General features: G+C 48.5%; 1 protein-coding gene across 4 annotated transcripts in view; it reads left to right on the top strand.

Moving 5' to 3' along the window:
* The window catches only part of MYH10 (myosin heavy chain 10), a 955,741-nt gene extending 943,260 nt beyond the window's left edge, over nucleotides 1-12,481 (top strand). For all 4 annotated transcript variants that reach the window (XM_069200300.1, XM_069200299.1, XM_069200302.1 and 1 more), the window contains exon 43: nucleotides 10,766-12,481. In XM_069200300.1, coding sequence (XP_069056401.1) covers nucleotides 10,766-10,913 — 148 coding nt within the window. In that variant the 3' untranslated portion in view covers nucleotides 10,914-12,481. The remainder of the gene's footprint in view (nucleotides 1-10,765) is intronic.
* Nucleotides 12,482-12,988: the final 507 nt, after the last annotated feature.

Raw genomic sequence — 12,988 nt, 5'->3', positions numbered from 1 at the left:
CACACTAGCAGTTGGTAGGTTTTCATGGGGCACCTCTAAGGTGCTCTATGGGTGCATGTGTTGGTGAAGCCAACACTGCCATCAGTGTGGGTTCACCAGTATGATTTGTTTGATACCAAACATCCCTATCTTCAGTGAAGCCATCGTAGCTGGGGAACTCATAGTGATCAGTGTCCAGCATGTGTATTTAAAATGGCTTCCCTGGTCATTTATGTCTGACAATCGACAAAGACATAGCAGGGGCATATCTGCAGGAGCATATTTGCTTGTGCAGACATGCACTCACATGTAATATAATGCACCCTGCCTTAGGGCTTTAAGGCCTGTGCTAGAGGGCTGACTTACATATGTTGCATGCATTGTTAGGGGGCATGGCACACAGGCTGTGTGCCATGTCGTGTTTCCACTTTTATCTGCACCAAGCACACAGCCTGCAGTGGTAGCCTGTCATGTGCTTGGTGAGGGGTCCCATACAGTGACACAATTTGTGCTGCAGCCCTCAAGGGCCCTCTTTAGTGCCCCAGGCCCTATGTAACAGGGGTACCATTTACTAGGGACTTAAAGATAAAGAGGGTGCTAAAGGTTTTGCCAATTGGGTAAACAACTGTGCAGTGTTGGGGGAAAGATCTGGCACTGGTTGCCTGGTTAGCAGGAACCCAGTTCACTTTCAGTCGAAGTTACATCAGATACCAGGCAAAAAATGGGTGAGTAACAATGTCACGAAGAGGCACTTTCCTGCAGCCGCAGAGCCGAAGTCATTGTTGTCCCACTCCAGGCCCTGAGGGTAATCAGGTAAGTCGAGGCACAAAAAAAAGCCAATAAGTTGAAGCGCTCTTCGACTTCTCCTCGTCCGTTGTCCCACAAGACGAGGGAGCGTTGATGCTCTAGGTACGTTCTGTGGATCCTGGGCCTACTCTGCACCTGACTTAGTTTCCGGGAGCCGGAGTGACCCGTGCCCAACTCCAGGAGTTCTGTGAGACTATGCACCTAATTTTTGGGCAGCCCCACCCCGGTGGAGCGCCTTAGGGCCCTGCGGAGTCATAGTGATGAGGAGGGCAACTGAGGTTCTGTGGCCACCAAGACTAATTTCTTGACAGAGGTCCTGCAACCAGAAGCTTCCTCCTCAGAACCCCTGCTTCTATTCAATGACGTCCTAGGGGTACCTGGCCCAAACCCAGCACGGGGGCTCCTGTGAACAGGATGATTGCCTGCTGCCATCACCCCGCACCTGGAGAACCAAATTTTTTGACGTAGCAACCCACCCCTGAGAGCTTGGTGGTTGAAGCCTCTGCCTGCCATGGCACGATCCTTTGCGCTTCCCCGGACAGGGAGTCTAAAAGGTTGGACTCACTTGGGGAAAAGATGTTTTCTTCTGCCAGCTTTGCACTGCGGTCTTTTGGAGCGTTATTTGCACAAGCTGTGGGATACGGTTCGGCAGGTGCTGCCACGGATCCCAGAGGAGGCCCAGGCTGGACCATCTTAGGCTGTTGCTGATAGGAGGGACGCAACAAAGTTCACAATTTGTTGTGGACTTGACATGACTGACTTGCTAGGGCGGTTTCTTCGACAGTGGCCCTGAGGCGCCACACCTGGCTGAGAACATCTGGCTTTTCAGGGGATGTCCAGGCTTCTTTGATGGGCATGCCCCTTGATGGCAACTGTCTCTTTGGAGACATGGTGGACTGCACTTGAGCGCTTCAAGGATTGTTTGGCTGTGGCCAGATCCTTGAGCCTCGTTGTGGCACTCGTCCTGCCCAGTCTGCTTTTTGTCCCTTTTGTAGCTACAGAAGGGGTCTCCAACTGCACCCATTCCCAGTCAGCCACTGCGCCACGCATGCTGCCCAGCCTCTGCGTGGCCGAAGGTGCAGGGCCCACTGACCTCATGAGGCAGGTGGCCATCAGTCTGGTCAGTCTACTGCCCCTCCTCTGCAGCAGCCTCTGAACCTTCCTAATCTGACTCTTCCCCACCATGGACCAGTTGACAGTAGGATTTGACATCATCTGCTCCACTAGCAATCCATTACATCAGACGTGGGTTTTGTAGATAGTCCGAAGGGCCTACTCCCTCCCCATTGAGGTTAGGCCTACTTCCATGCCACCATCCTATAATCAGAAGATGATACTTTTTCCCTTCTCCGTAGCGAAGTTACGGCTCTCTTGGCCAAGGGAGCCAATAGAGAGGGTTCCTGTGTCAGAAGTAGGCTGTGATTGCTATTCATGCTACCTTCAGTCCCTGAAATTCTTCCTAAAGAAGGAGAAGTTTTTACGTGCTCTCATTGGCTCAGCTTCTATCTGCCCAGGATACAGAAGACTGGGTAGTAGCGTTGGACTTGCAGGATGCTTATTTTCACATCACAGTAGTGCCTGCCCACAGATGTCACTTGCGGTTCATGGTATGCCACAAGCACTTCCAGTTCACCGTGCTCAACTTCGGCCTTACCAGCGCCCCTTAGGTGTTCACCAAGGTGATGGTGGTGGTTGCAGCTTATCTGCGGATATGATGGTTTTCTGTTCTTTTGAAGGCATGCTCGCCACAGGCTGTCTGCCACCTCCAGACTACGGTGGACCTCCTGCATTCGCTGGGGTTCACTATAAACGTGCCAAAGTCACACATGACTCCCTCTCACATGCTCCCTTTCATCACAGCTGTTCTGGACAAAATGCAGTTTCAGGCCTATCCTCCCGAGAGGCGAATCCAGGATATTCAGGCTATGATACCGATGTTTCAACCTCCACCCTGGATTTCAGTGAGAATGACTCTAAGGCTGTTGGCCCGTATGGCCTCCTACGTCCAGCCGGTGACGCATGCCAGAAGGTATATGCGGGTTGTGCAGAGGGACTGGAAGTTCCAGTTGGCACAGCATCACAGGAATCTCTCTGACAAGGTCCAGATCTCAGAGGGAACTGCAAAAGATCTACAGTAGTGTTTAACGAACCGCGATTGGGTCAGAGGTAGATCTCTGTCCCTTCCCCAACCAAATCTGACAGCAGTGACAGATGCGTCACTCATGGGATGGGGCGGCCATGTGGGAGAGGTGGAGATCAGAGCCATCTGGTCCCTGACGGAACAGGGGTTCCACATCAATATGCTGGAGCTTTGTGCGATCCAGCTAGCATTGAAAGCCTTTCTTCCCTCTCTCAAGGGAAAGGTGGTGCAGGTGTACACGGACTACACCACCTCCATGTTGTACTGCAACGGGGTCGGGTCATGGACCCTTGTCAAGAGGTTCTGCGCCTCTGGATGTGGCTGGAATAGCAGGGCATAAATCTGGCTGGCTCTCTGATCACCAGAGCGGACAAACTGAACTGCAAATGCCTAGCGGATCACGAATGGCCTATCCATCCGGAGGTGGCGTAAAGTCTCTTTTAGCAGTGTGGAGAACCTTGGTTAGGCCTGTTTGCCTCCCCGAGAACACGCCATGTCAGCCGTTTTCTACATTGTAGTTTCCAATGCAACAATCACATGGAGATGTTTCATCTCATGTGGAGATCAGGCCTCCTTGTACACCTTTCTGTCCATACCACTACTGACTTGAGATCTATAGAAGATCAAGAATGACCAGGCACAAGTAATCCTTGTGGTTCTGGACTGGGCACAGAGAGTCTGGTATCCCAACCTGCTGAGCATGTCCATCGATCTTCTGATCATTCTGCCCCTTCAGGAGAATCTTATGTCTCAGCAGCAAGGGAGGGTTCTGCACAAACCTGTCCACCTGCCGCCGTCTTGTGTGGAGATTGAGCGGAAGCAGTTGGCAGCATTCGACCTTTCTCCCCAAGTCTCTAATGTAATCTTTGCACCCACACGTCCCTCCACCAAAATGGTATATGACTGTTGTTGAAAGAAATTTGTGGCATGGTCCACAGCAAGGTCTGTTTACCCCCTTTCTGCTCCTCTCTCTGAGGTCCTGTTCATCTTTTCCCTTGCCCAGCAGGGCTCTGCTCTGGTCACTCTTAAGGGATTTTTGTCTGCTTTTTCTGCTTTTTTTGAGGTTACTCGATCAGCCTCCTTTGTTTAAGTCCCTTGTTGTTCATAGGTTCCTCAAAGGTCTTACACATCTTTTGCCTCAATCCCCATTCATTATGTCCCAAAGGGATCTAAATTTGGTTCTGACCTTTTGAAATCAAATGTCGATTTATATAGTGCAGCTTATCACCCGTGAGGGTCTCAAGGTGCTGTCCTTGGGCACAGGGAGATTGTGATTGCCCGGAATCCCAGGACATTGCGCCGAGGCTCGAACCTGGGTCTCCAGCCCCTGAGGCGGTCGCTCCAGCCTCTGCGCTATATCCTCTCCGATGTGCGTTACTTCTGAGCCTCTCCACAATAGTCCTTTAAAGCTTTTCACTTTGAAACAGCCTTCCTTGTGGCCATTACATCTGCCTGCAGAGCGAGTGAGCTGCAGGCATTGTCATCTAAGGCGCGCTAGCTTTGTCTATCCTGAGAAAGTGAAGCCCTGCACTAGGGCCTCTTTTCTCGTATAGTGGTTTTGTCCTTTCGTGTAGGCCAATCCATCACCTAGTCTACTTTTTACAAATCCCAGCATCCTTCCAAGGACGAGAAGAGACTCCGCCTGGACCCAAAAAAGAGCATTGGCGTTCTACATTGATTGTACAAACGTTTGGTGGATGACCAACTCTTTGTTGGGGACGTGGTGTGAAGAAAGGTCAGGCAGTGCAGAAGCACACCATCTCCAAATGGGTCGTTATCTGCATTAAAATCTGCTACGCACTGGCCAGAAAGCAACATCCTAGTACCACACTAACCTGGGCCCCATAGCCCTCCTCCCCACTCCTCCCACTCCATTTTACTGAAATTAAAACTGTGGCCACTGCTTTAGCATGTGGAGTTTCGATCCTGGACATCTGTCAGGCAACAATATAGGTATCTCTGCACATGTTAACAAACACTACTGTCTGGACAGTCCGGTGGATAGGGACGGGCACTTTGGCGGTCATTCTGACCGCGTCGGGCGGCGGTAGCCGCCCGCCATGCGGTCACCGCCATTTCGCCGCTCCGCGGTCAAAAGACCGCGGAGGCCATTCTGGCTTTCCCGCTGGGCCGGCGGGCGCCCGCCAAAGGAGCGCCCACCGGCCCAGCGGTAAAGGCCCTGCAACACAGACGCCGGCTCCGAATGGAGCCGGCGGTGTTGCCGGGGTGCGACGGGTGCAGTTGCACCCGTCGCGATTTTCACTGTCTGCTATGCAGACAGTGAAAATCATGCTGGGGCCCTGTTAGGGGGCCCCTGCACTGCCCATGCCAGTGGCATGGGCAGTGCAGGGGCCCCCAGGGGCCCCACGACACCCGTTCCCGCCATCCTGTTCCTGGCGGTAAAAACCGCCAGAAACAGGATGGCGGGAAGGGGGTCGGAATCCCCATGGCGGCGCTGCTTGCAGCCCGCCATGGAGGATTCTCCCAGCCTGGGGAAATCCGGCGGGAAACCGCCGGACCTGGCTGGGCGACTGCAGCTTTACAGCCGCGGTCGGAATCCCAAATGAAGCACCGCCAGCCTGTTGGCGGTGCTTCCGTGGTCATCCACCCTGGCGGTCGATGACCGCCAGGGTTGGAATGACCCCCTTTGTCTGTTCAGTCCTGCAGGACTTTATAGTCTGAACATGGTTCACAGACCCACCTCCGGGGATGGTAATGCTTGGGTATCTATTCAAAGGTTACAAATCTGCAGCTAGAAGTCTCTGTAAAATGGACAAGTTACTTACCTCTGATAACACCTTATCTGGTACAGACATACTCTAGTTGCAAATTCCCTACTGACCCACCTATCCTCCCCGCTCTGCGAACTAATTTCCAGGGGCAGTAACTCCCTCTTCAGGGCCTTAGTTTTGAGGCAACAGTAGTCAGTGTTCTTCATGGCCCTGCCCTTCTTGCATGGAAAGTCATGAAAAGAAACTGACGTCAGTGTTCCTGGGTGGAGCCTATATAGGACCTGCGATGTCCAGTCTGGGGCAGATGATGCAGACGATGAATGTGGAGCCGATCGACACCACCTACTGGGGCGCAGGGGTACTGCTCAAGAAAATGTTACGGATCCAATCTGCGTCTGGGGAGAATTCAAAGGTAAGAAATCTTCAATTAATTATTGTAGGAAAATGCCTCTGATGGCATGGTTACCCCCTAACTTCTTGCCTTTTGTTGAAGCTAGTTATGATTAAAAGTGTGCTGGGACCCTGCTAACCAGGCCCCAGCACCAGTGTTCTTTCCCTAAACTGTACCTTTATCTCCACAATTGGCACAGCCCTGGGGACCCCTCACTCAGCACATGCACACTGCGTCACAGCTTGTGTGTTCTGGTGGGGAGAAAAAGACTAAGTCGACATGGCACTCCCCTCAGAGTGCCATGCCCACAACCCACTGCCTGTGGCATAGGTAAGTCACCCCTCTAGCAGGCCTTACAGCCCTAAGGCATGGTGCACTATACTACAGGTGAGGGCATAGTTGCATGAGCACTATGCCCCTAAAGTGTCTAAGCCAATTCTTAGACTTTGTAAGTGCAGGGTAGCCATAATGAGTATATGGTCTGGGAGTTTGTCAAACACGAACTCCACAGTTCCATAATGGCTACACTGAATACTGGGAAGTTTGGTATCAAACTTCTCAGCACAATAAATCCACACTGATGCCAGAGTGGGATTTATTGAGAAATGCACACAGGGGGCATCTTACAGATGCCCCCTGTATACCAGTCCAACTACTAGTGCTGGGCTGACCAGTTTCTGCCAGCCTGCCACATCCAGACGGGTTTCTGGCCACATGGGGTGAGTGCCCTTGTCACTCTGTGGCCAGGAACAAAGCCTGTACTAGGTGGAGGTGCTTCACACACACCCCCTGCAGGAACTGGAACACCTGACGGTGAGCCTCAAAGGCTCAAGCCTGGTGTTACAGCGCCCCAGGGCACTCCAGCTAGTAGAGATGCCCGTCCCTCCGGACACAGCCCCCACTTTTGGCTGCAAGTCCGAAGGAGATAGTGAGAAAAACAAGGAGGAGTCACCCTCCATTCAGGACAGCCCCTAATGTGTCCTGAGCTGAGGTGACCCCTGCCTTAGGAAATCCTCCATCTTGTTTTGGAGGATTCCCCCCAATAGGATTAGGGACGTGCCCCACAGAGAGGAGGCACAAAGAGGGTGTAGCCACCCTCCAGGACAGTAACCATTGGCTACTGCACCCCAGACCTAAACAAACACATCCCTAAATTTAGTATTTTGGGGTGACCCTGAACCCAGGAAAACACTTTCCTGCAACTTCCAACAAGGACTGCTGACCTGAAAGCCCCGCAGAGACGACGGAGACGACAACCGACTTGGCCCCAGCCCTACCGGCCTGTCTCCAGACTCAAAGAATCTGCACAGCAACGCATCAAGCGGGACCAGCGACCTCTGAGGACTCGGAGGACTGCCCTGCAACCAAAAGGACCAAGAAACTCCCATGGGTAGCGGCTCTGTCCAAGAAACAACCGTCTTTACAGGGACTCCAGCCTCACTCCGGAAGCGTGAGTCCTCAACACTCTGCACCCGACTCCCCCAGCTCGTGTCCAGAACAACCAACACTGCAGAGAGGACCCCTAGGCAACTCCCACGACGTGAACACCCTGAGACGACCTCCCTGCACCCCCACAGCGACGCCTGCAGAGATAATCAAAAGGCTCCCCCTGACCACGACTGACCGGTAACAAAGGAACCCGACGCCTGGACGAAGCACTGCACCCACCGCCCCCAGGCCCGAGAGAAACCAACTACCGGTCCAGGAGTGACCAGCAGGCGGCCCTCATCCTTGCCCAGTCAGTGGCTGGCCCGAGAAGCTCCCCTGTGCCCTGCCTGCATCGCCAGAGTGACCCCCGGGTCTCTCCATTGATTTCTATCTACAACCCGACACCTACTTTGCACACTGAAACCGGCCGTCCCTGTGTCGCTGAGGGTATATTTTGTGTGCCTGTTTGTGACCCCCCCTTACCTCCCCTGTGCTCTACAATACCCCCCTGGTCTGCTCTCCAAGGACGCCAATACTTACCTGCCGGCATACTGGAACCGGAGCACCCCCTGTCTCCATAAGCGCCTATGTTATTTGGGCTCTACTTTGACCTCTCCACCTGACTGGCCCGGTGTTGCTGGTGCTGGGTGTTTGGGGTTCCCTTGAACCCCCAACGGTGGGCTGCCTATGCCCTGGAGACTGAACTTGTAAGTGCTTTACTTACCTGAAAAACTAATCAATACCTACCTCCCCCAGGAAGTGTTGTTTTTTGCACTGTGTCCACTTTTAAAATAGCTTATTGCCATTTTTGCCAAAACTGTGTACATTACTGGTTTAATTCAAAGTTCCATATTTACCTATGCCAAGTACCTTACAATGTATGTACGTACTTGAATTCTGAATCTTGTGGTTCTAAAATAAATTAAGAAAATAATATTTTTCTATAAAAACCTATTGGCCTGGAGTTTAGTCTTTGAGTGCGTGTTCTTATTTATTGCTTGTGTGTGTACAACACATGCTTAACACTACCCTCTGATAAGCCTACTGCTCGACCACACTACCAAAAAATAGAGCATTAGTATTATCTAATTTTGCCACTTTAAAACTCTAAGGGAAACCCTTGGACTCTGTGCACACTATCTCTCACTTTGAGATAGAATATACAGAGCCAACTTCCTACAATTATAGTCTGTAGCGGATAATGTGTTACCAAAGGTAAATAGCTTATTCAAGGCATCAAGCAACTCGCATTAAGGCCGACTTGATGCTCAAGTCAACATTAATTTAACTCATTGCTACATTCAACTTTTAGAAAGTTCCCACTTTGTTTCCCAATGTTTTCCAGTTGCTATTTGCAGATGCCAGCCACAAGACCTGCTGCTGGAGATGTTGCCTCCTGTCATGTCACAGGTTGCAGCACAACCCGCGGCTCACTCCACTGCCTCCCTGGCATCCAGTGTTACACACTTACCTGCAGCCTGGGGAGTCCTCCAAGGGGCTGCGGAGGGCCATTCTCCACCATCCTTATTGTCTGGACTGTGGAGGCATTTTTCTCCTTGGGGGCCATATATTGGCTCTGTGTAGTTCCTTCTTCCCGAAATCCTGAGAAAAGGGTTTTTACTTAACCAATCCCTCGTATCGGCTCTATCATGTATTTCTACCAGCATTTCCCAATCCATCACTGGGGCTCACTTCTTCCTCTGTCACCTCTTGTTTTTGGGTATATAAGGAGCAGAACTGTCTTTCTCCTATGTGTTGCAACACTCCTCGCTCCTTCCAGTGTCTCTTTGCTCCTGCTGGTGTCTCTTTGCTCCTGCTGGTGTCTCTTTGCTCCTGCTGGTGTCTCTTTGCTCCTGCTGGTGTCTCTTTGCTCCTGCTGGTGTCTCTTTGCTCCTGCTGGTGTCTCCTCGCTCCTGCTGGTGTCTTCTCGCTCCTTCCGGTGTCTCCTTCCTTCTGTTGCTCATTATTGCTCCTGTTGCTGCCCTTCTGGACCTTTCTAATCTCCTAGTTCTGGCAATTCCACTAGCCTTATCTGCACCTTCTGAGTCTTGCTGCAGTCATGGTTTTCTACTATCAGTACCAGTCCTTGTTAGCCTCCTGGGTGTCTCGGTTCACCATCAGAGGTTTTTTCCCTTCTGGGTTTTTCCTCTGAGTGCCGTCCAGAAGGAGCCCCCATCTGCTTAAGACATTCAGTTGTCGGCGACATTGTGGCTATCAGAAGGGGTTGACCCTTGCTTTGACAGACAAGGATAGTCAAAACCAGGACTCTTGCATTTTCCCATTCTGCCAAGGCTGCAAATAGAAGTCTGTCCACTGAGGACCCTGATAACCTCCTTCTGGAAGAAAGCTACACAGTATGTTAGCCCAAAAGGCAAGATTCAAAGGGGACGTCGCCTTTGAAGGGCAAATGGTGACCCCACATTCGAAAGGGACTGGCCTTTTGTCTGAGTTGACATGTACAGAGAGGAGAAACCACAGTCCAAACCTTTTTTTCCATGTGTGTGTGTAGCACCCAGGAAGCCACACTTCTAGGAGGGGCTACAGAGCGCCACACACCAAAAGGATAGTTCATTCATTTTGTGAGTGAACCGAATAGAGCATTGTTTCTTTAAAAATCTGTATCTCTGGAACCCTGCAGTGGATGTTTTTCATTTTTATGTCAAAACACTCATTAAAATATTAGCTATTTCTATAAATTGTTGTCTGATTTCTTGAGAATCGTGTTTCTTTCTTCAGTTTTTGAGGTGCTGTTTAAATACTTACATTTGTTTGTATGTGGAAGCCTGACTGCTCGAAGCCACAGCTATCCAGGGTTGAGCTAAGGTTTGACAAACAAGAAGTGACTGGTCCTAGAAATGTTGGAAGCGTATTACACAGTGAGGTCTCACACCCACACCATGCAGTACACGCCATTTCCTCACAGTTATCATACTCAAGCAGTAAGTGAGAAGTAAGCTTGGATTTAGGAATTTAAAATGAGTTGGAATATTGGAAGGTAGATATTTATGCTTGTGGATATTTTGGCAGGAAGATGTTTTTAGTCTGTTATCTAGGGCTTTTTTTCCAGTCTGATTTCAAAGGAGACCATCTCCAATATTAAAGATCCCAGTTGAAGTTGAGTCACTGTTGGTAGTAGGCCAGTGGTGTGCTGCAGTCAAGTTTGTATCTTTTAGAATGGAACCATGTTTTAACATTGCCAGCCGATGTGGATCACCTACTAGAACTTCACAAGTAACTTGTAAACCAATGTCTATTTCCTGATATTAAACTTTCACTCTCTTTTAACAGGAGAGGCGGCCCCATCTCTTTTTCTTCCAGCCGGTCTGGACGCCGGCAACTGCAGATTGAAGGAGCATCACTGGACCTCTCCGATGATGATGCAGACAGCAAAGCTAGCGATGTGAATGATACACAACCCTCCACCCCTGCTGAGTAGAAATGCAGCATGATGTTTGCCTGCCGCCACCATTCAACAGACAGAGGGGTGGGAGGGTAGCAAGAGGGAAGCGGCCAAACTACCAGTCTGCCTTGTAGCCATAAATGTGCCTGTCATGTAACAAGCTTGGCAGGGCTGCATGGCGGACAGTGTCTTGGGCTCCATCCTCTGCATCCTGTACTCCGCTTCAGATATAGGTACAATCGCTTTTTATATACAATTATATATGAAGGAAAAACAATACATTCTTTGTGCTGCTCACTTTCTTTAAAGATAATCATAAAGCCATTTTATAGAGCATCATGTGAAGAAAGAGAAAAGTGTCTTTGTTAAACAGTCATTCCCAGGTACAGGTTTGTAGAGGCAGATCAGTATGTAGTTAAAGCATTACTATGCATGCAACCTGTCATACAGACTCGCTTTCCGTTTGTTAGTTGGGCAGCATTTGACTGTAAGTCATCTAGGACGTTTGTGAAGACTAAGCTGCACTCGTCTTTTTATATATATATATATATTGTAATTTAAATTAGAAAGCATGATACAACAAGCAAGCTGTGAAGGGCTGTGCTGCTTGAAAGGATTCAGAAAGCTTAAGGGAGAACGAAAATGGGATCCGTTGTTTTAAATTTTTTTAATGTGTATTTTCATCTCTTGAAACAATTCTCTCTAGTTTGAGCATTCCTAGCATAAAATGTATTTGTGTGTCCTCCGACAGCCAGAATGAAGAATGGCATTGCAGATGGACACATGATCCACCACTGTTTGTGCAAGTGTGCAAGAAATAGAGGACCTCAACTGAACCACTGAGAAAAATGTTTAACTTATTAATAGCTGGGCTAGTGTAGTGTCCTTGAAGATATATACCAGACAGTATTCTGTTCAGAACTTTTAAAGATATTGGTTAGGGAGAATAGATATATACAATATAATATATATTTACTCACTCCCAGACTTGAAAAACAGCCTATCATTTTATCACACCCCTTAATTTTATTCAGTGTTTTTCCAATTTGTTTACAAAAGGTTAAAGATGGATAACAAATGCTGAGAAAGGTTAATATGCTAGTGGCTGAATTTACAACATGTCTTATTTTTGGACAGTGTTATGGCAAGTCATTGACTTTTAAAAACCTAAGACAAAATAATGACCAGGAAGAAAAGTGCCTTAGACACTAGTAAGACAATAATTGTTAAAGTTAAATTAGAATTCTTAATTTGCCTGCAACAGCAATTTTAATGTATGTTTTTTATTGGGTCTCATCGAGAGGGCCTCGCTAGACAGTGGTATCCTCAATATTCAGTGATTATAAATCAGTGTTGACCTGACTGTTTCTCTCCTTAGCAGTGAACTATCAGTAGAATATTTTTTCTGTTGGTTAAAAGCTTTAACATCGGTTCGGAAGGATTTTGTGTGTATGTGTGCGTGATTTTCCTTTTTTGTTCTCTTTTATAAAATAGCACTGGCTGTTGACCACCAGGCATTCGACTGCAAATATTCATGTTTTTCTTGTATATTCCATATTTCTAGGCAATGATTTTTGTAAGACAATAAACCGATTCATTATAGAGCAGTCTGGTTTGGTGTCTTTTTGGGAGTGGGATTAAACAGAAGTATACTTGAAATTTTAATTTGTATTAATTCCCTACATAAGATCCCCATGAACTAAAACTGTGTTAGTTGTGAAAATGAGTTTGTTGAAAGACACCTCTGAAATAATATAGTAAATAGAATCTTGCCTTATTTGCATTTCATTAAGGCAGGTTGGCCTATTTCCCTTTTACAAGTACAATTCACATGGTTGTTGTGTCTTTTAATGCTGTTTTTACAGGTTGGTGGAGGGTACTGGCACAAGACTTCCTGCTTCCCTACAAGTCATATTCTTGCATGGTTTTTATGTTTTGAGGAAGACAAGACTGTTGTGAAAAAAACGAGTGCAAAAATATTCTTCCTTTGCGGTTGTTTATTCAAAATCTCTCAGTATCAATAGATAGTGTTGTAAAGATTTTACAATCTTATGTTTTTTGTGAGCTCAGACTGGGAACTCACTGTACGTAAATGTAGTATTTAAAATTTG

This window comes from Pleurodeles waltl, chromosome 7 (assembly GCF_031143425.1).
Source record: "Pleurodeles waltl isolate 20211129_DDA chromosome 7, aPleWal1.hap1.20221129, whole genome shotgun sequence".
NCBI lineage: Eukaryota > Metazoa > Chordata > Amphibia > Caudata > Salamandridae > Pleurodeles > Pleurodeles waltl.
Note: the sequence above shows the minus strand (reverse complement) of the source record. Positions and strands in the feature narration are given on the sequence as shown.